At 43.9% G+C, this 23,380-nt stretch overlaps 2 protein-coding genes across 4 annotated transcripts in view; one reads left to right on the top strand and one right to left on the bottom strand.

Annotated features, from left to right (window-relative positions):
- Positions 1–7,222, bottom strand: part of tp73 (tumor protein p73) — a 51,454-nt gene extending 44,232 nt beyond the window's left edge. The window contains exon 1 of the mRNA XM_041846065.2: positions 7,070–7,222. Within this exon, the coding sequence (XP_041701999.1) occupies positions 7,070–7,101 (32 nt within the window). The 5' untranslated portion in view covers positions 7,102–7,222. The remainder of the gene's footprint in view (positions 1–7,069) is intronic.
- Positions 1,308–23,012, top strand: wrap73 (WD repeat containing, antisense to TP73). Of its 3 annotated transcripts, none has more exons than XM_041846071.1 (13): positions 1,308–1,332; positions 2,090–2,185; positions 6,601–6,753; positions 7,229–7,345; positions 13,577–13,649; positions 14,341–14,444; positions 15,048–15,134; positions 15,243–15,377; positions 16,713–16,790; positions 21,150–21,255; positions 21,587–21,712; positions 21,936–22,127; positions 22,508–23,012. In XM_041846071.1, exons 2-13 carry the CDS (start codon positions 2,117–2,119, stop codon positions 22,627–22,629), a joined length of 1,362 nt encoding a protein of 453 aa, XP_041702005.1. In that variant the 5' UTR covers positions 1,308–1,332; positions 2,090–2,116; the 3' UTR covers positions 22,630–23,012. The 3 variants fall into 3 exon arrangements, with proteins under 3 accessions (XP_041702005.1, XP_041702004.1, XP_041702006.1); XM_041846070.1 differs by lacking the exon at positions 1,308–1,332 and adding an exon at positions 1,339–1,439; XM_041846072.2 differs by lacking the exons at positions 1,308–1,332; positions 2,090–2,185 and adding an exon at positions 3,761–3,859.
- The last annotated feature ends 368 nt before the right edge of the window (positions 23,013–23,380 follow it).

The following is a 23,380-nucleotide window of genomic DNA, read 5'->3' as shown; positions in this document are numbered from 1 at the left end:
CGTCTGACGTAAAATACATTAAAAAGGTAACATAACTTAATTGCATTTGTAAATGTTTCCACTAGTGACTGATAGCTTTACAGTTAATGTTACTTTATAGCCTTTTAGCTATTTTACACAGCATTTTATGTCATATAGCTAGATATCTAGCTACGTTTTTAAGAGAGAGCCTTTTAATTGGCATCTCTCCCCCTGTTTTCAGTCACAGGTGAGCAGTACAGGAGGTGGGCTCATGAGCTGTGCTCCAATTTAACTGGGGAAAGCTTTATTTACATTTGTGACCAATGTACAAATTAGAATCATGCAATAGCAGAGCATAAGAAAGTGGCCACATAAATGTTACACTGAATTAATTAGTTAAGTTAGTTATTAAATGCTATATTCCAATGTTATTTAATGTTATAAGTTATATTTCATTCCAATATTATATTCCAATGAATATTTTTTTGAATGAATTAAAAACAACTATTTAAAATCTTTTGCTCCTGAATGTCATTTTAAAGACTGCTGGGATTTAAAATCTTGCATTATTCAAATCATATTTAGTGCAATTGTACATGATGGATTGTATGGAAAAGGAACAACAAAGAAAGAACAAAGACAATTAATGTGCAGGTCAGTTATCCAGGTACTTTTAAAAACACCCCTTTTCTAAAAACAACATTTCATGAAATAACAAAAAAAGTGTAAACTGTAGCCATTTATTTCCCTTTATAGTTTATTCACCTAAGCATAGCCTTCATCCACATACCATTTTTTTCCCAAACGTTGCTTTTTTTGTGTCAGCAATTAGGCATTGTTCTTAGGGGGGCTTGTTACACCCTAGTACCATATACATGTGCCACGTTAAACCAGTTAGTATGTCACAAATGTCTGAGTTCAGACTAGCACGTGAATGCAGCAAAAGAGGCCCGAGTTCTTGATTAGGAATTCCGAGTTGGATGACTGTTCAAAACGATTTTTCCCAGTCGGAGCTAGTTTTTTTTTCTGAGTTCCCAGTTGTCTTGAACGCACTGTAGTCGGAATTTTCCGAGTTCTCAGTTGTTTTGAACGCGGCAACTGACTCACGCCCGGGAGGCAGCCCGGTTCCAAAACGAATGTACTCACTTTTCACCATATGCAAACTCCCTCCAAAGGGGCAACCCGGGCCAGATAATCGAATCCCCTCAATGTAACCTCTGCTGAACTACATTTCCCGGCATAGGAAAAACTGTCTTCATGCTGATTGGATGGCGCTCTTGTTATCAGGTGCGTTTAATTTTGCGCGCTCACCACGTCGGTTGACAGAGTAGTTTGATCTTTGACCAGACTCTTGCGCAACCGGTACTAGAGGTGAGGTAAATCAAACGCACCGAAATAAGCATCAGACAGTTATTGTTGTCATGCACTTGTTTGATAGCATGTGAACGAGTAAAGTTTCCAACAAATCTTGGATACTGGTGAGTCGCTCAACCTTGGACGATAAACATCACGCTAAACATAAAACCTACCGTTATATGTGTGGAACGAATTAGTGAACTACGGTATCTAGCTAGCTAGCTTGGCTAATGTTAGGCTAGCTAAGGTAAGCTTGCCGATAACTTGATTAGAGCCAGCTTGCTTAGAATGCAAAAAACATCACGTTAGCTGACGTTCGTCATTCATTCACATTTACTGGTTTGTCTACGCGACTGTTATGAATAACAAATTATACATTGATAGCTAGCCATTTCAAACGACATCAAACAGGTGTAGTTACTTAGTTAGCTAATCTGTCAAACCTACTCGCTTGCCATAGAGAGCCTTAACTCTTCTGTGCTACCAATGCAATGTGCATGTCAAAAGTCGCGTTACCAACTTGTTGGTACACGCACTACTACTAGATACATGGGTTCCTTTATTTTTAGTTAACGTTAACTACAGTAGTATAGTTAGCCTAAACTTCCAAAGAAGGCATATGGTGTTTGGCTTGAAATACATTCATGTCTCAGTCGCCACCTTGTGGTTATTATTGACCAAAATACTCAAGACTAGGCGAACAATGCGAGTAGCTAGTTTTTTGGGTTGTAGAATAGTTTACTAATCACATGTTCATGTCCCCTTTCCACAGTGACCAGTAATTTTGTTCTATTCAAAAATGAACTTCTCTGAAGTCTTAAAACAGTCTAACCAACTGTGCAGAGTTTCACCAGATGGAAAATATTTGGTAAGCAATCATTTGTTTCTTTATACACTTAGTAATGTATATAATGTAATGATTAAGATTGTACACAAAAAACAGATACATATATAGGTTGGAGGAGGAGGCTGCCACACTGGACGCCCATGGAGCAGTTGTTGTGGTGGGGATAAATGCCTTGCTCAAGGGCACAACAGCAGGCAACGGCATCTAGGATTTGATACCAGCAACCCGGTTGCCAGCTCACTTCCTGATGCCAATAATGATTTATTAATTGAAGGCTACTGGGTTGTCCCACGAAATGAGTTCCTTTGATGTCCCTTTAATATTTTAAGTAGAAATTGTGCACCAATATAGAATTTTAAAAACTTGTTATATTAAATGAAGTTCCCTTTAATGTAGACCACATGGAAAATTCGATAAATCAGATTTATGGTCTGAATAAAGAAAGACTTGCTAAAGTGCCAAAATTCTGCATTTTAACATGTCCCTCTATGCACCCTCTGTGACTTCTAGGAAGATTTTAATCCACTTAACCCCAAAACGTCTCCAAGTTTTCACCATCATTGTAAATCCGTAGTTATTTTGTTGCTTTGACAGTCATTTCTGAAGTATAATATTTATTTCATGTGATTAGTGATTCATCTAATCACATGAAATGTATGTCCCTCATTTTAAGGCCAACCCTGTTACGTGAACTGAACTCTAATTTTAATATGGTGAAAACAGTCATTCTAAAGTAATTTTTTCTAACATCTAATGGTCAAATCACTGGTTCTACTCTTTTTGGCCATTTTCTGGTGTGTTGTGGAAAAATGAGCCAGTCGAGCATAACACGCCAACTCTGTTACCCATAGATAGACTGGCTCGAAATGTTTTAACAATGTAATTTTTAAAAATGATGTTTGCATTCAATTGCCCCTCCCTGTTGCACAATTCCCCCTTTCACAAGGGGATTTATGGCTGATTTAAGATTAAATCGTCAACCCTGTTACAGTCAACACTGTTACGGTCAACCGGGTTACTTGATTCGGCACTTAATAGGCACTTACTATAGTCCTTTTTTTATTTAACCTCTTGAGATATTAAAACATGTTTTTTATTATGGAGTGACTAGCTGTTGCTAAATATACAGAGATGTCTGGGCATGCAGGATCCACTAGCCTACCTCCTTTCAGCTGCTGCTCAGTGCTCAGTCACTCCGTGACTCTGCTGCGGCTCGTACACTAAACTGTTTTAATTGTCTGTTGTAACAGTAGGCTATTGCAAACATAAGCATGTCATAAACAGGTCTAGCAATTTCATGTTCTTTTTTCAGGAGTTACAGGCAGCTATTTAGGCAATCTATATGTAGCCTACACAGCATATCAAACAAACAAAACACAGACAGGCAATCAATAGCGATTTAATGTAATTTTTTTCATCATCATTGCAAACATTGTCTAAACAGGAGGCAGACTCTGGCTATATGGCAGCATAACTGTAAAGATTACATCACTTTTTTTCCCCAATGCAATGTGTTGACTGTGTCTTGCTTGTGCTACGGCAATATCCGTTTCAACAGACCGAGAAGGTTGTAGCTGGCCCTTCATATAGGCTATATTTTTGGAACGTTAGTTCAAATCGCAGCTGTTCAGAAATGGGGCAGAGATGTAGGCTACATCATAATTTCTATGACATTGGTTGAGGGTTCAGAAGAGGGTGAGTAAAGAAAGAAACGTGACTGTGTGTAGTACATAGCTAGGTTTCATCCAATTGGCTACAGATTTTCATGCAAATATTCTAAAATACGCATAAAGAAAATATGCAAATTTTCCCACCAGTGGTTTGTTTCCACCAAACGGACTTGTTGCGGATAAAAATCAGTGTGTGATGACATAGTGCACACAATGTACTTTTTTGCTTACATTTTCATGTACTGAATAAAAATCTAAAGTTCAATGCGTTTCCATCGCATTTTCAACTCTACCGATAGTTTTGTCACAAACTGTTGCTTTAAATAGCAAATGTGCCTTCTCTGGTCTTGGTCACTGCTCTTTCTCATATAATACATTTTACAGACACAAAAAGATCCCACCATGTGGAATGAACAAATTATCTGTCGGCATTTATAAAATTGTAACAAAACTTCCTGTTTCCATCACAGCTGTCATAAACATTTTTTATACGGTATGACTTTACTTGCATAAAAACTGTGGATGGAAACGTGGTTAATGACGTGATTCGGATCCTTCATTTTTACATTTTAGTAATTTAGCAGACGCTCTTATCCAGAGCGACTTACAGTTAGTGAATACATCTTTTTTTTTATACTGGCCCCCCGTGGGAATCGAACCCACAACCCTGGTGTTGCAAACGCCATGCTCTATCAACTGAGCTACATCCCTGCCGGCCATTCCCTCCCCTACTCTGGGCCAATTGTGCGCCGCCCATGAGTCTCCCGGTCGCGGCCGGCTGCGACAGAGCCTGGATTCGAACCAGGATCTAGTGGCACAGTTAGCACTGTGATGCAGTGCCTAACTGCGTATTCGTAGCCTAAGCCTTTGAAAAATACGTTTCCAGAGGGACGGCGGTGAGGCAGGGGCCATAACTGCGTATTCGTAGCCTAATTTGAACATGTGCTCTTTATGACAGAATGTTAAAATGAGGTGAAATAAAACTTTACGAAGTTACACTACCCAAAAGGTAGTCATTTGGTGGAATGACCCAACTGTTTCAAATATTTCTGCCTTGACACCCCAGATACTTTATTGGTATGCATGCATTTAGAGTTCCAGACATACAGTGCCTTCAGAAAGTATTCACACCCCTTGACCTTTTCCACATTTTGTTGTTACAGTCTGAATTTAAAATTGATTACATTGAGATTTAGTGTCACTGATCTAGACACAATACCCCATAATGTCAAAGTGGAATTATGTTTTTAGATTTTTTTGCAAAGTAATTAAAAATGAAAACCTGAAATGTCTTGAGTCAATAAGTATTCAACCCCTTTGTTATGGAAAGCTTAAATAAGTTCAGGAGAAAAACCTGCTTAACAAGTCGCATAATAAGTTCCATGGACTCACTGTTTACAATAATAGTGGTTAACATGATTTTTGAATGACTACCCCATCTCTGTACCACACACATACAATTATCTGTAAGGTCCCCCAGTCGAGAAGTGAATTTCAAGCACAGAATCTACCACAAAGACCAGGGAGGTTTTCCAATGCCTTGCAAAGAAGGGCACCTATTGGTAGATGGGTGTAAATAAAAAAAAATAAAAAAGACACTGAATATCCCTTTGAGCATGGTGAAGTAATCAACTACGCATTGGATGGTGTATCAATACACCCAGTCACTACAAAGATACTACAGTTGCTGGAGAGGAACGGAACCGCTCAGGGATTTCACCATGAGGCCAGTGGTGACTTTAAAAACAGTTACAGAGTTTAATGGCTGTGATAGGAGAGAACTGAGGATGGATCAAAATTGTAGTTACAATACTAACCTAAATGGCAGAGTGAAAAGAAGGAAGCCTGTACAGAATAAAAATATTCCAAAACATGCATCCTGTTTGCAATAAGGCACTCAAGTAATACTGCAATACAAGGCATTATGTTTGGGGCAAATCCAACACAACACATCAGAGTACCACTCTTCATATTTTCAAGCATAGTGGTGGCTGCATCATGTTGTGGGTATGCTTTCATTGGCAAGGACTAGGCCAAATATACACTGAAGTTGCTTACCAAGACGACATTGAATGTTCCTGAGTGGCCTAGTTAGAGTTTTGACTTAAATTGGCTTGAGAATCTATGGCAAGACTTGAAAATGGCTGTCTAGCAATGATCAACAATCAACTTGACAGAGCTCTTAGACTTACCCAAAAACACTTACAGCTGTAATCGCTGCCAAAGGTGATTGTAACATTTTATTGACTCGGGTTGAATACTTATCTAATCAATATATTTGTGTTTTACTTTTCATTAACAAAAAAGTATAATTTGTCTTCCACTTTGACATTTGAGTATTGTGTGTGGATTGTTGACAAAAGAATGACAATTAAATACATTTTAATCCCACTTTGTAACATAACAAAATGTTTAAAAAGTCAAGGGGTGTGAATACTTTCTGAAGGCACTGTAGCAACATGCCTATAGGTCATTTGAAAGCCGCTAACCCATATAAATCTCTTTCTAGTTAAAGGAATAGGGCTTACATGACAGGTACCCTAGTCTAGACAGATGAATGTTTTAGGCGCAAATATGACGCACACCCTATGTTCTCTACTTATGCACTCAAAATATGTACTTTTAAACATCGACAACAGGCAAGGCAGATGGACATTCATGGCCTTACAACAGAGTTAAAAAGTCCAATAAGTACACATGTAGTTGTGCCGGAACACAACCTTTGTCTTTGTGCCTGACTGTCTCTATCCATCTCCTCCCCCCCAGGCCACATGTGTGCAGTACAGGCTGGTGGTGCGAGACGTGAACACCCTACAGATCTTGCACCTTTACACCTGCCTGGACCAGATAGTCCACATGGAGTGGTCCTCTGACTCGCTCTTCATTCTCTGTGCCATGTATAAGAGGGGACTAGTGCAGGTGTGAGGTCCTCTATTAGGCTAGTCTATATTGTTTTGATATCATTTGTCCAATAATGACAGTTGGTGTAGTGTTTTTTTTTTTTTTTGCCAAATTAGCTTGCTCACTGAATCTGTTGATGCATGCTTAAAGTGTTGCATTTCAAAAACATTTGTATACAGAATGTGGGAAATTAAGCTGGGAACAAAGTGTACAAATGTAATTCAACAACTTGCACAGATAAAGTGGAATTTAAGTAGTTAATTACTGACCATTTGAATGGGAAATTACCCCTCGTTTGAGACGGTGTTAACATCAAATGCAATGCACAGCTTACTTTTGCAGAGGTAACCATCGCCAGTCTTTCATGGCGTCTCTCGATCAGATTTGGTGTGGTCAAAGGTTTGCTGAGTACAGGTTGAGCTCGAGCTCAGGGAAAGGCAGTTGTCCTTCTCTCACAATCTCTCTCTCCGTCTCTGTCTCTCTTTCCTCTCAGGTGTGGTCTCTGGAACAGCCCGACTGGTACTGTAAGATTGACGAGGGCTCGATAGGACTAGTCTCCTCGCGCTGGAGCCCAGATGGACGTCACATTCTCAACACTACAGAGTTTCATGTAAGTGTGAAGTCACTAGGAGTGTGTGTGTGTTTATGTGTTTCTGTCTGGTGTCGACTGTTGCTGCCCATAATGAAGGAGGAGACCTGAAAATAGCCAGCAGACATCAGACCCTGCCCCACCTGACAAATGTATGCCCGATTTCACAGTTACTCCAGCTAGTGTCATATCCTCGACACATGAATTAAGTTCCTTCTGAGTCCTGTTCTGTTTCTCCTCCCCGAAGTGTGCACTCGTTCACTCCCTTTGAAGCATTTTAAAAAGCACTGGATTGGTGTAAGCCTGGGCTTAAGGGGGTTTTCACCATATTCCTTACACCACTCCCTCCCTTTGAAATCCATGGTGGAAGTGTACAGTGGGAGAAACGGAATTGGGCTGTAGATATGTGTTATATTCTTGGAAGATGACAATCCATCCAATGTGTCATGTCACACATCCAATAGGCTGTGAAATTCCATCACACTTAGAAATGTTTAATGTGGCGTGTTTTGCTTAATAAGAAATGGCAAAAAAGTACATTCTAGCGTCTTTCTGATTAGTTTAGACTTTGAATGAACATGCTCGCTGGAACCAAACCAGTGTCGGTGTGACATCATCGCAACCTGCTTTGCACGTCTGCAATGACTGTAGGTGAAAGTGCAGTTGTCTGGCTTATTGGGAGCATATTTGTCCCTAGGTATCAGAGGGGGGTGCGGGCTGCACTCGTCCTCGCCCGCCTGTTTGGGTTACGACTTGGGCACCGTGCCACGGCTGGGCTCGCCTGTCGCCCGAACCCGACTCCAAGACTCACTGACAGGTGTCGGGGCCCAGGCACAACTGTGTATGGAGGGAGCAGGGAGTGCAAGTGTCTGACATTTCTGCTTTGTGTCTGTCTGCTTCTTCAACAAACACAGGAATAGAATGGAGTCTTCCTCGGTCTGTCTCCTGCCATTGGGAGGAATCTGTCCATGAAATTCTGAGAACAAGGGAACAATTGTCAGTTGTGGATGTTGGGAAGACGTAAAAAAAAAAGAAGTTTTGTAACAGAAAATGTGCATTTCTTATTGGATAAGTTCAAGTAGCCCCCCCCCCAGTTTGTCTTTCTTCTTCAGTTTGGTGCCTTGTATGACTCAGAACTCATGCAAGAAGCCCTGTTTTCCCATTTGGGGTGCCAAGCCCGTTTACCAGAAGTCTTTGGGGGTGACGACGCCCGCTTTGCCCAGTGCTGCTGACCTCACCTTCACCCCTCCCAAGATTTCATTAAGGCTGTGCCAGACGGGTGTTCGTATCAGGGCTCAGTTTCAGCCGGGGGCTCATGAACAAGAAGCTATATTAACTTGTTAGGGGACAGCTGCCGTGTGTTGAACCCACTGTGTGTGTGTGTGACTGTGTGTGTTTTCTTTTCTCCCCCCCCCCGGGAACAGACATCTACTGACTGTTTTGATACATGGGTGCAATTTGTCAGTTAACAGCTGACAGTGCTAGACGAGGGTATGGATTTACATTCATCTCTGTAGATATGCCATTTCACGTGGGAGAGTCGACGGAGCAGCAGGCCACGGCGTGAGCCAGCCTCTGGATCTGATCTGACATATAGCCCTCACCACAGTTTGCAGTGCTTTACTGTGCTTTGCGCTTTTTGTCCATGTACATGTTATTTCAAATGGTTAACAAGCAGTTTTTTTGATGATGAAAGATGGTCTTCTTACACCATATCTTGCATGCGTTATGTGATTTAGCTTAAAGCCCCTCGCAATTACTTAAGCTACTGTACATAAGACTATTGGAAAATCGATTTGAGAGTATTGCGTTCTCCTTGTTCTTACAAGTTAGCAGAACATCCTAGAGTCTCTTGGCTGTCTGTCATACGATAGGCTACCCACTCACTCGTCAGAACAGACATAAAATTGGCAATTAGGCCTAGCTTCATGGATAGGCCCTATGTCATTCAAATAGGTGTTTGTCAAATTACTTTTACCCTCATTGTATGTTCGAATCAAAAAGCCATGCATGTTTGAATTCCCACTCCTGATTTTCTGCACTGGCACTATGCTGCACATATTCACTGCTAATCCAACAAACCAGCTGAGCGAGCTATAAAACCGGGGTGGAAGAAATCCACTCAAGGCCGGCGTCGAACATTATACACCTCTAATGGTTTTTGCATTGTTGGGATCAGGTTAGCTGCGTGCCTGGCCGGCGGCGCTGGATCCCCGCTAACGTGTAGCATGTTGGCTTTCAGAAACTGTGAACCAAAGTAGCTTCCACAGCTCTACTCTGACAATCGACAATCAGTCATCCAGACTGACGCCTGGCTACACTGCACTCCGATCCATGGGGGGAATTATAAGGCTGTAACAGGAGAAATGGGTCTATATCGGGTTGAGATACCGTCTCTGATGGGGAATGCATATGAACTTATCCATTGCTGACAGATAGGACTTTGTAAAGATTCCTCGCAGGAGTCGCAGCATCACTAATTCTCTCTTTCTCTCTTGCATATAAAAAGTGCTGCCACAGGAGGAGCGGATGGATTTGTGATTTGCTGTCAGGGATTCTGCGGTGTAATTGGTCCTGTTTATCAAGTGTAGCCTTTCTTGTCCCAGTGGGACTGTTCTTTCTAGGGTTAAGTTGAGGGCTTGAGGCATAACTCCTGTGAGGTTAAGTTTAGAATAAGGCTGTGGGAGAGCTTTAAACAGGAAAAACAAAGTAAAATGAATGCCTCACACGGGAAGTGAACCAGTACTGTTGAGAGCCGTAAGCCACGGTTTACGCCCTCCATCCACCCCGCCAGTTGCCACAACACCCTAGCAGGTACCTCTGCTACAACTCTGTAAAATGTGCTGCCCTCTCGTTGACACATGGCCTCCCTGCATTCGGAAAGTATTTAGACCCCTTCCCTTTTCCCACATTTGTTACGTTACAGCCTTATTCTAAAATTGATTAAATAAAATGTTTCCCTCATCAATCTACACACAATACCCCATAATAACAAAGTGAAAACAGGTTTCTAGAATTTTTGCAAATGTATTAAAAATATAAAACCTACCTTATTTACATAAGTATTCAGACCCTTTGCTATGAGACTTGAAATTGAGCTCAGGTGCATCCTGTTTCCAATGATCATCCTTGATGTTTCTACAACTTGATTGGAGTCCACCTGTGGTAAATTCAATTGATTGGACATGATTTGGAAAGGCACACACCTGTCTATATAAGGTCCCACAGTTGACAGTGCATGTCAGAGTAAAAACCAAGCCATGAGGTCAAAGGAATTGTCCATAGAGCTCCGAGACAGGGTTGTGTCAAGGCACAGATCTGGGGAAGGCTACCAAAAAATGTCTGCAGCATTGAAGGTCCCCAAGAACACAGTGGCCTCCATCATTCTTAAATGGAAGAAGTTTGGACCCACCTAGACTCTTCCTAGAGCTGGCCGCCCGGCCAGAACGAGCAATCAGGGGAGAAGGGTCTTGGTGAGGGAGATTACCAAAAACCAGATGGTCACTCTGACAGAGCTCCAGAGTTCCTTCCAGAAGGACAACCATCTCTGCAGCACTCCACCAATCAGGCCTTTATGGTAGAGTGGCCAGACGGCAGCCACTCCTCAGTAAAAGGCACATGATAACCTGCTTGGAGTTGCCAAAAGGCACCTAAAGGACTCTGACCATGAGAAACAAGATTGTCTGGTCTGATGAAACCAAGATTGAACTCTTTGGCCTGAATGCCAAGCGTCACGTCTGGAGGAAACCTGGCACCATCCCTACCGTGAAGCATGGTGGTGGCAGCATCATGCTGTGGGGATGTTTTTCAGCGGCAGGTACTGGGAGACTAGTCAGGATTGAGGGAAAGATGAACGGAGCAAAGTGCAGAGAGATCCTTGATGAAAACCTGCTCCAGAGCGCTCAGAGATCTGAAAATAGCTGTGCAGCGACGCTCCCCATCCAACCTGACAGAGCTTGAGAGGATTTGCAGAGAAGAATGGGAGGAACTCCCCAAATACAGGTGTGTCAAGCTTGTAACGTCATACCCAAGAAGACTCAAGGCTGTAATCGCTGCCAAAGGTGCTTCAACAAAGTACTGAGTAAAGGGTCTGAATACTTACGTAAATGTGATTTTGTTTCTTTTATTTTTAATAAAAGTGCAACATTTTCTAAACCTGTTTTTGTTTTGTCATTATGGGGTATTGTGTGTGTAGGTTGAGGAAACCCCCCCCCAATTTAATCCATTTTAGAATAAGGCTGTAACGTAACAAAATGTGGAAAAAGTCAAGGGGTTTGAATACTTTCCGAATGCACTGTAACTAACTTCCTTATACGTCTAGAAAGAAGCATAAAGCTGATGATCGTGCTGTGAAGGCCAATACAAAGCATGCTTTGTGTCCCGTTATTCTGATGGATAAACAGCAGCTATTTTGTTTACTCTTGGAACATCTTGTCTGTCTGTCCCCCAGTCCAAAGAGACCGAAACCCCAGTTTGCTTCCAAGGTGTAGTTTTACCAGCTTCAGTCCCCCAGACTGGCATGCCAGGCAACACAGAGAAGCATTTCTCACCTATTTTACATATGTGCCGCTCCCTCCCTCTTCCCAGTTTAAAGTTACACCATGGCTTGGGGGCTCTACCTCTTCCCCCCCCCTTGACAACCTCCCAACCATGTCAATGTGGTGGGGTACAAGTTGTCCAAGAAGAGCTGTGTTGACGTTGGTTTCCATGGATCCGTGGACAGGGGGTAAGCGTGTGGGTGTAATGACAGGCCACAGCTGGATGTCTTGGTACCTCAGGAGCGTGCCCTGTACAGTTAAACCGTTACCCAGCGAAGCAACAGCCAGTAGGTCAGACAGACTGCTGTCTGAATGCCTTCCTCCCCTGAGTGAGAAAGACTTATCATGAGCCCTAGTTAGAAAATCAGGGAAAGCATGCAGGATGCCATGCTAGGAAACTAGAGCTATTTAAAGTTCATAATGTCTTTCTTCATACAGTTGTGTAGTTTTCTGATGTTTGCACTTCTCTTACAGGAAGGTAAGTGCAGGCAAAGAGAGAACCCTGAATTACGTTTTAATAGGAATTTTGGGAGTGTGTCGGTGTGAGTGTTCTGACGTGCACACAATATAAGCCGCTGCCTCGCAAGGCAGCACAGAGGCTGAGGGTCTTGATTACAGTTCACACTTGAATTGACGACCCTCAACTTTGTCACTTCTGTCTCAGGCTTATTTCTTGTTATGAAGCCACATAACAGTCTTGGCTGATCACCGAGACTAGTTTAGTCCAGCATTTGCACAGGCTTAGTATTCAAAGTATGATAAGACCGGGTGGGGAGAAGTGTATGCACACACATTATATTGGCTTACTAGGTTGTAAAATAAAATATGAAGGCCTTGCATTTTACACCCATAACATACTTGTGTTGGTAGGCTACACAGCCACAATGTCATTTGGATGGCTTAGAATGACTTCTGTTCTGGCTTTTACTTTTAGGAGTGCCAATAACTAGGCTAGCTCTAGCCTGAATGCAAATACTATTATTGTGCTTCTTACAGTGTAGACCTAGTTATGTTCATTTGACTGACTCTTTACGGGTACATAGACTGGCATTGGCCTTGTTTCTATTGTCCAGTCCTGCTGGTAACCGATAAGGGTCATACTTGTACTTTACTGCTGTTAATGGATAGGCTAGAGATTTCATTATTGTAGCGTTTAGTTTAGAACTTTCCCTTGTGACTGCTTAACCATTTGCGACAACATCTCCTCTTAGTCTTAACCATCACGAAGACCCTCGTGGATCTCTTTCACAGACAGACACGGAGTCCCCCTAGGGGCCGTGTTGAGGCCGAACGGGTGACTGCTGTGTTTGGTATAAAACCTAAACTGATGGAGTGGCGGGGGCAGGGAGGAGCTCTCAGCGGTCTCATTAGTCGAAGAGTTGATTGAGCTCTTATTAATAGGTGGCTGTTGTTGACGGCCTGCTCTCAGAGCTCCACACTTATCACATTAAAGCCTCCATCCAGCTCTTCTTACAGAGGCGAGGACATGTTGCCAATGAAGAGGGCATCTGGCGTAAACAGCGACGCAGTTCATTTTACACTATGTTGTCGGTGCCATATTAAATAGGCGCAGAATATAAAAAAGAATTGATCACAGATCAAAGGTGTCTGTTTTTGGATGGATGAGTCTTTGATGTAGGCTATTCCCCTGTGCTAGCTATCCTTTCACTGGGAGATGAGTTAGTTTGTTACATTTGTTTCTTTTTTTTGACAGCTGAGAGTTACCGTCTGGTCCTTGTGCACCAAAGCCGTATCTTACATCAAGTATCCCAAGGCATGTCAGAAGGGTAAGTACGTGAGTATATTTGTGTGTTTTTCTACGTCAGCGAGAGGACCTGGGGACAGTGCCACACTGACTGGCTGATATATGGGCTCGTGAATCGCGTCCCTCCCTGTCCTTTGACCTTAGGGCCTATGGGCCATCTGCTGACAGCTGGAGCCCTCTTCAGGAAATGGTGCATGCTCGCCATATCCTTTCTGTCAGCGGCCGGTGGAGTTATTGTCTTGGGCTCTAACCACTACCCAAAAGGTTCACACACCACCACCACCACCACTACGTGACCCAAGCACCGTTGGAGTCACCGTATAAATAATCCAGCAATGCCAACCACTTGCCGCTGAAGGCCTCTTGATAATTACACTCCAATAGACTGTGCTGTACAGCACACCAAGGCTATAGGTACAGTCTCCAATTGGGTTCACATGACGACTAAATGAGCACAAATCATTTTGGACTGATGTGTCCACTAGATTAACATAATGTAGGTCTAAAGCATATCATTGTACTTTTGCATCTGCAAATTGTCCTCTATCCCAACATTGTCTTTGTACAACGACTTGACAATTAGTAGTTGAGTCAGGTGTGGTTGTGTGGGGCAAGAACAGAAATGTGCAACCTTTGGCACTTGAGGACTGAATTTGACAAACTGTTAAATACCGTTTCCTGTGAAGTGTTGACCCCCTTATCTGTCGTTCCAGGGATAGACTTCAGCAGGGACGGCTGCTACATGGCCCTAGCAGAGCGCCGCGACTGCAAAGACTACGTTAGCATGTTTGTGTGTGACGACTGGCACCTACTGAGGGTGAGCGCCCCTCCGAGCTCGCACCACGGGAGTGTCCAAAAACCTTTGGATTTACATTTTAGTTTGATACATGCATACATATACTGAGTATACAAAACATTAGGAACACTTTCAATTCATCAGGGCATGGACTGGGTGGTGGACCATTCTTGATACACGCGGGAAACCTTTGAGCGTGAAAAACCTAGCAGCGTTGCAGTTCTTGACACGCAAACCAGTGTGCCTGACACCTACTACCATACCCAGTTCACTTAAATATTTTGTCTTGCCCATTCACCCTCTGAATGGCACACATACACAATCTGTCTCAATTGTCTCAAGGCTAAGAAATCCTTCTTTAACCTGTCTCCTCCCCTTCATCTACACTGATTTGAAGTGGATTTAACAAGTGACATCAATAAGGGATCATAGCTTTCACCTGGTCAGTCTGTCATGGAAAGAGCTTGTGTTCCCAATGTTTTGTGCACTCAGTGTACATTTTGACACATTGTAAAGTGGGACCCAAACCACAGATGCACCTGTACAGATGCGCAGTTTGTCCCTGTCTATTTTCTGCTAATTGTCTGGATCCTCTTGTTTGACCTCCATGTCTACCTTTCAAAGCACTTTGAAACAGAGACCCAGGACTTGGCGGGGGTGGAGTGGTCTCCTAATGGCTGTGTTCTGGCTGTGTGGGACAGCTGTTTAGAGGTAAGCCATTGGAAAATTAGTTGACAATATGTTGACATAGAGTGGGAACCCTGAGTATGTGTGTGTGTGAACTAGTGTTGTGTGTGTGTGTGTGCGCGCGCTCCCCAGTACAAGGTGCTGCTGTACTCGCTGGACGGCCGGCTGCTGTCCACCTTCAGTGCGTATGAGTGGTCGCTGGGCATCAAGTCTCTGGCCTGGAGTCCCAGCAGCCAGTTCCTGGCCATCGGCAGCTATGATGAAAAGGTCTGGGCTCTGTCTCCTCCTTCTCTTCCTATAGGCTTAGGGTGCCTTCCAGATGCACACATTCTGTGCAACCGGTGCAGATCAGTGTTCATTTTGTTAAATTATTGTTAATTTAGTCAATTACCTATTTTTCCTGATAAACGATTGATGATAACTACAAATGCCTTGGCAAAAAACTAACTATTACAAATGACTTTTCATTTTAGTTGCTGAAATTGTAACTAGACGAGAATTCCACGTGAGACTAATGGTCATTCAATTTGACATGAAGCTCCTTTTCATCTGTTTTGTCCACTGATAAGCATGCATGCCTTAGTAGAATATTTAATGAAATCCTCTCATTGGCCGATAACGCCTTTCAGTCGCGCGGGCTGCTTGAGCAGACCCGGCTCTCCCACACACAGCTCCCAGGCGGTCACTTAAATCACTATTTTCTCTTTTCAACTGATGCGCAGCCAGGACACTTCAATTTTAACTTGCCTCAATTAGAAACAGTAATGTATTTGATAATATTTGCTTTCATATAGGCCAATTTGGCTCTGTTCACACAATGTGCGCTGTAATTCATCTGTGTTGCCACTCTCGCATTTCCGCAAATGCAAGTTGCAGTTGCTTTTTTCCGACATTTAATACTTCTGCCGTTCTTGGAAAGCTCATTCTCCCCTTTAAGGAAACCACTGTTATACATCCCCCTCTGACAGTTATGATGGGGAGAAAATCAGAGATGTAAATAGTTTAACCTGTAGCCAAGGCTTTATAGCCATATGGTTCATTATTGCTGGTATTGGTTCAAATCTGCCACAATAGCAATGTTGCCAGCTAAGGTATAGGAGGGGATAGTAGGCCTAGCTGGACAATACTATCTGCACAAGTTTTAGTTATGTATTGGATAAAATGCACTGACTTATGTGACTGATAACTCAAACTAACGAAGTATGAAATTACTAAAATGTGACGAGTAAACTGTATTTTAAGACTAAATCTAAAATAGCTGCCAAAATTAACACTGGTGTAGATTATCTTCTCAGGAACCACATCAATATAATATAAACTCTTATCCTGGAATTGCTATCGTGCGCATGCCTGAACAGAAAAGTGATTATTGGTCAAGTCCCATTCCAAACATTTGGGGCTGGTTTCCCAGACACAGATTAGGCGTAGTCCTGTAATGAAAGCACTTTCAATGGAGAATGCATTCTGTGTCTGGAATATCAGCCCATAGACATGGAGAAAAGACTAGAAGGAATTGAAGCTATTTTAGACTATAGTGACATGGACTTGGTGTATGACTGATGAGGTGGTCTTACCTGATGGTTTTGATCATGTCCCACTCAGGTGCGGATCCTAAACCACATCACCTGGAAGAAAGTGACTGAGTTTGACCACCCAGCCACCATCAACAATACTAAAGCTGTGAGTACTCTTTCCAATTAGTAAATGTCAGTTATGGGATGACCTAACATGCTGAGGGGTAGGGGTTAAGGGTCAATACAACTTTCACTAGTGTGCCCTTACTCTACTACTCTCCGTCAATCATTCTTAACCCTCTATTCCCCCTCCCTGTCCTTCCCCCATTCTACTTCTTAATCTCTACTAATATGTTCATTGATTGAACTGATGGCAAGAAAGACCAGTTGCAGTTAAATACACTGCTCAAAAAAATTAAGGGAACACTTAAACAACACAATGTAACTCCAAGTCAATCACACTTCTGTGAAATCAAACTGTCCACTTAGGAAGCAACACTGATTGACAATACATTTCACATGCTGTTGTGCAAATGGAATAGACAACAGGTGGAAATTATAGGCAATTAGCAAGATACCCCCAATAAAGGACTGGTTTTGCAGCTGGTGACCACAGACCACTTCTCAGTTCCTATGCTTCCTGGCTGGTGTTTTGGTCACTTTTGAATGCTGGCGGTGCTTTCACTCTAGTGGTAGCATGAGACGGAGTCTACAACCCACACAAGTGGCTCATGTAGTGCAGCACATCCAGGATGGCACATCAATGCGAGCTGTGGCAAGAAGGTTTGCTGTGTCTGTCAGCGTAGTGTCCAGAGCATGGAGGCGCTACCAGGAGACAGGCCAGTACATCAGGAGACGTGGAGGAGGCCGTAGGAGGGCAACAACCCAGCAGCAGGACTGCTACCTCCGCCTTTGTGCAAGGAGGAGCAGGTGGAGCACTGCCAGAGCCCTGCAAAATGACCTCCAGCAGGCCACAAATGTGCATGTGTCTGCTCAAACGGTCAGAAACAGACTCCATGAGGGTGGTATGAGGGCCCGACGTCCACAGGTGGGGGTTGTGCTTACAGCCCAACACCGTGCAGGATGTTTGGCATTTGCCAGAGAACACCAAGATTGGCAAATTCGCCACTGGCGCCCTGTGCTCTTCACAGATGAAAGCAGGTTCACACTGAGCATGTGACAGACGTGACAGAGTCTGGAGACGCCGTGGAGAACGTTCTGCTGCCTGCAACATCCTCCAGCATGACCGGTTTGGCGGTGGGTCAATCATGGTGTGGGGTGGCATTTCTTTGGGGGCCGCACAGCCCTCCATGTGCTCGCCAGAGGTAGCCTGACTGCCATTAGGTACCGAGATGAGATCCTCAGACCCCTTGTGAGACCATATGCTGGTGCGGTTGGCCCTGGGTTCCTCCTAATGCAAGACAATGCTAGACCTCATGTGGCTGGAGTGTGTCAGCAGTTCCTGCAAGAGGAAGGCATTGATGCTATGGACTGGCCTGCCCGTTCCCCAGACCTGAATCCAATTGAGCACATCTGGGACATCATGTCTCGCTCCATCCACCAACGCCACGTTGCACCACAGACTGTCCAGGAGTTGGCGGATGCTTTAGTCCAGGTCTGGGAGGAGATCCCTCAGGAGACCATCCGCCACCTCATCAGGAGCATGCCCAGGCGTTGTAGGGAGGTCATACAGGCACGTGGAGGCCACACACACGACTGAGCCTCATTTTGACTTGTTTTAAGGACATTACATCAAAGTTGGATCAGCCTGTAGTGTGGTTTTCCACTTTAATTTTGAGGGTGACTCCAAATCCAGACCTCCATGGGTTGATAAATTTGATTTCCATTGATAATTTTTGTGTGATTTTGTTGTCAGCACATTCAACTATGTAAAGAAAAAAGTATTTAATAAGATTATTTCATTCATTCAGATCTAGGATGTGTTATTTTAGTGTTCCCTTTATTTTTTTGAGCAGTGTATATTTATAAACTGGGTGGTTCGAGCCCTGAATGCTGATTTGGCTTAAAGCTGTGGTATATCAGACCGTATACCACGGGTAAGACAAAACATGTATTTTTACTGCCCTAATTACGTGGGTAACCAGTTTATAATAGCAATAAGGGACCTCGGGAGTTTGTGATTATGTCCAATATACCATGGCTAAGGGCTGTGTCATGGCACTCCGTGTTGCGTCGTGCAAAACAGCCCTAAGCCGTTGTATATTGGCATTATACCACACCCCCTCTGGCCTTATTGCTTAAATATACACAGTGTACAAAACACTAAGGAACCCTTCCTAATATTGAGTTGCACTCCCCCCGCTTTGCCCTCAGAACAGCCTCAATTCGTCGGGGCATGGACTCTACAAGGTGTCGAAAGCGTTCCACAGGGATGCTGCCTGATGTTGACTCCAATGCTTCCCACAGTTGTCAAGTTGGCTGGATGTCCTTTGGGTGGTGGAACATTCTTGATACACACAGGAAACTGTTGAGTGTGAAAAATCCAGCAGCATTGCAGTTCTTGACACAAACCGGTGCGCCTTTCACCTACTACCAGACCCCGTTCAAAGGCACTTAAAAATGTTGTCTTGCCCATTCACCCTCTCAATGGCACACATACACAATCCATGTCTGAATTGTCAAGGCTTAAAAATCCTTCTTTAACCTGTCTCCTCCCTTTCATCTACACTGAAGTGGATTTAACAAGTGAGTGACATCAATAAGGGATCATAGCTTTCACATTTACATTACATTTACATTTTAGTCATTTAGCAGACGCTCTTATCCAGAGCGACTTACAGTTAGTGAATACATTTTTTTATTTTTATACTGGCCCCCCATGGGAAACGAACCCACAACCCTGGCGTTGCAAACGCCATGCTCTATCAACTGAGCTACATCCCTGCCGGCCATTCCCTCCCCTACCTGGACGACGCTGGGCCAATTGTGTTCACCTGGTCAGTCTGTCATGGAAAGAGCAGTTGTCCTTAATGTTTTGTTACACTAAGTGTATATACACTACATTACCAAAAGTATGTGGACACCTGCTCGTCGAACATCTCATTCCAAAATCATGGGCATTAATATGGAGTTGCTCCCCCCTTTTCTGCTATAACAGCCTCCACTCTTCTGGGAAGGCTTTCTACTAGATGTTGGAACGTTGCTGAGGGGACTTGCTTCCATTTAGTGAGGTCGGGCACTGATGTTGGGCGATTAGGCCTGGCTCGCAGTTGGCGTTCCAATTCATCCCAAAGGTGTTAAATGGGGTTGAGGTCAGAGCTCTGTGCAGGCCAGTCAAGTTCTTCCACACCGATCTCGATAAACCATTTCTGTATGGATCTCGCTTTGTGCACGGGGGCATTGTCATGCTGAAACAGGAAAGGGCCTTCCCCAAACTGTTGCCACAAAGTTGGAAGCACAGAATCGTCTAGCGTAAAAATGTCCCTTCACTGGAACTAAGAGGCCTGAACCATGGAAAAACAGCCCCAGACCATTATTCATCCTCCATCAAACTGTATAGTTGGCACTATGCATTCAGGCATCCGCCAAACCCATATTCGTCCGTCGGACTGCCAGATGGTGACGCGTGATTCATCACTCCAGAGAATGCGTTTCCACTGCTCGAGTCCAATGGCGGCGAGCTTTAGACCACTCCAGCTGACGCTTGGCATTGCGCATGGTGATCTTAGGCTTGTGTGCGGCTGCTCAGCCATAGAAACCCATTTCATGAAGCTCCCGACGAACAGTTATTGTGCTGATGTTGCTTCCAGAGGCAGTTTGGAACTCGGTAGTGAGTGTTGCAACCGAGGACAGACGATTTTTACACGCTACGCGCTTCAGCACTCGGCGGTCCTATTCTGTGAGCTTGTGTCTCCTACCACTTTGTGGCTCCTAGACGTTTCCACTTCACAATAACAGCACTTACAGTTGACTGGGGCAGTTCTAGCAGGGCAGAGATTTGACGAACTGACTTGTTGGAAAGGTGGCATCCTATGACCGTGCCACGTTGAAAGTCACCGAGCTCTTCAGTAAGGCCATTCTACTGCCAATGTTTGTCTATGGAGATTGCATGGCTGTGTGCTCGATTTTATACACCAGTCAGCAACGGTGTGGCTGAAATAGACGAATCCACTCATTTGAAGGGGTGTCCACATAATTTTGTCGGTGTATGTAGATATACAACTTTCAAAATATAGAACTACAGCTGGTGTGATGCAAAATGCATCATACCAGCTAGCTGTATTTTGAAAGTTCTCACTCTCTCCTCTGCTACAGTACTCACACACCATTTCATGTCTCCTTCTACTGCTTTATGTCATGTCCAAAGTAATTGCTTGAAACACGATGCTTTTAATCTAAAGAAAAATAAAATCTGCTTTTAATTGTGAGCAAGAGCTACGAAAGGACCATTATTTACCTACCAGGGCACTTTCTGTCCAAATCTTTTGCTGTCACTCTTAATGCTTGGGTGTAGATGAGGAAGTGTTGACCATGCCAGGTGACTGACTGGAGCTTGTGTTGTCAGGTGATCTACAAGGAGGTGGAGAGGAGGCCGGTGGTGGGGAGTGCAGACCTGTCCATCCAGCAACACATCACCATGGGGAGCACCCTTTTCAACACACAGAGTAAATGTGAGCCCAACTCATCACGCCACACATGGCAGCGGATATTAGCCAACAGGAGTGTACATTTTAATTAAATATGCAACATTATTAGCTGTAACTCTTTCATTAAACCAACATTATGTAAAGTATAATAAGAAAATATGCAATTTGGCATAAAGATTGACTTGAAATTGAGATGGTATAACTGACTCCAATGTTCTCATTAACCCATATTCAGCATACTCTTTATTAGTAAACTGGAAAATCAACAGTTTAAATCAGAGAGTCTATATCAGACTGTCAAAATTGTCTGGCTGACTTATTGATCCTGCTTTTGTGGTGCACGCCTCTGTTGTAGATGAGATCTGCCCATTGCCAGTCCAGGTACCTGTGGTCAAACCTGACCTGGACCGTGCCAACCCTAAAGTCGGGGTCTCCTCCATGGCTTTCAGCTCGGACAACCGCTACCTGGCCACGAAGAATGGTAAGGGACAGATTCACACTGGAACGTTGCTCTACTAGCCACAGGTGTCAAATCTGCAGACCCACAAACCGACCCTTTACCAACCAGGGTTAGATGTTGTCAATTTTCTGTATTGTTTGTATAGCATTTGGTGGCTGTCACAGAATTACTAGTCCCATTTAATTGTATGGTGGCTGTAGGACAATGACTGTGCTGACTCTGGCGTGTGCGCCTACCCCTGCAGACAACATGGCCTGCGTGGTGTGGGTATGGGACATGCAGAGGCTGGGGCTGCTGGCGGTTCTGGAGCAGACGTCGGCCGTGCGCTGCTTCCAGTGGGACCCCCGTCGACCCCGTCTGGCCCTTTGCACCGGCAACGCCAAGCTCTACCTCTGGTCCCCCGCAGGCTGCGTCTCTGTCCAGGTCCCCGCTGAAGGTACTGTAGCTGTGACCCGGCCGCCATCGTCACCACAAACCCCATAGCATGTGAAGTCAAACATCACTTATCATGGAGTGCTGGGTTTTAATAAAACCGTGTAGTAGTCAAGCACAGTCAAATGCTCCAACATGTACCTTTATTGGTTAACAATGGATCTTCATCAGGTCACCACAAAAGCCACGCAAATAGAACAGTGTTTCCCAAACCTCTTCAAGTTAAATCAAGTACTCGGATAGAACGAATAAGCTGGGGGTACTCGAAGAGGTATGGTAAATATTGAAATGGAGGAACAGCACACTGGTAGGGACACTTTAGCTTGGCATATTTGAGCAGTAGGTGGAGATCCTTAACGCCCCTTTTGTGTCCCTCCTTCCTAGGTGGTTTCCAGGTGCAATCACTGAATTGGCACTGCAGTGGAGACTCCCTGATCCTGCTGGGGAAAGAGCAGCTGTGTCTGTGCTACATGGAGACGGAGGAGGAAGAGGACACCGACAAGTGAAACAGCCCCACATCCTCTCTCCTATGGGGCCAGAGCATTAAGATTAGTACTCCAAAGACTGTCTGACCCACTTCCAGACACCATGCTCAATCAGGGCTGTGGTCTGCACTCTGACAGTCAACTCCATGGCCATTAAACAGTGGTCATGTACTTGCACTGGCCAGTGTTGGCCATCACTGCAGGTAACGTTCCACTTATTTAGGGGAGGACCACAATATAGGGCAGGCGATGAATGAGGTCATATTAAAGCTCCTGTAGTATTTGTTAAAAGATAATGTTTACAAAGTCTATTTGTCAAATCTGTCATTTTTAATCATTAAGTATTTGATTTGTGTTGATGTCTAGAGGTAACAATTATTTTGTAATAAAGTTTGCTACGAATACCCGTTTACAAGTTTTGGATTCAGACAAAGACAGGAATGGTTAGACAGTTGCTCTAAATTCAATCACTCTCCAAAGGCCTCAAACAGTTGGAATGTTCTGCTGTGGACGAGAATGGAAAGGGGGGAAAATGTAGTGCTGGTTTCCTCAGACACAGATTAAGGCAGGGTGATGTGTCTGTCTGTAGTCGTTTGTTCAAAAAAAGCTTTAGGGCTCGATTCAATCCGTATTGCCAAAGTTCAGTGCAATAGGGTGGCTCTTCTGCGATACAGATTAAGCCTAGTCCTAGACTAGGGCCTAGATTCAATCTGTATGGGAAACTTTTTCCCACTTTGACCAAATCCCCAGAGTACTTCAAACCGGGTTTACA

This window comes from Coregonus clupeaformis, chromosome 24, assembly GCF_020615455.1.
Source record: "Coregonus clupeaformis isolate EN_2021a chromosome 24, ASM2061545v1, whole genome shotgun sequence".
In the NCBI taxonomy this organism is placed as follows: domain Eukaryota; kingdom Metazoa; phylum Chordata; class Actinopteri; order Salmoniformes; family Salmonidae; genus Coregonus; species Coregonus clupeaformis.
This window is presented reverse-complemented; position numbering and strand designations above follow the sequence as displayed.

Coding starts and splice junctions, on each gene's coding strand:
- wrap73 (XM_041846071.1), top strand. CDS start 2,117: ATGAACTTCTCTGAAGTCTTAAAACAGTCTAACCAACTGTGCAGAGTT. Junction 16,791..21,149: donor CCATCAACAATACTAAAGCT/GTGAGTACTCTT, acceptor TTGTGTTGTCAG/GTGATCTACAAGGAGGTGGA. Junction 22,128..22,507: donor TGTCCAGGTCCCCGCTGAAG/GTACTGTAGCTG, acceptor CCTCCTTCCTAG/GTGGTTTCCAGGTGCAATCA.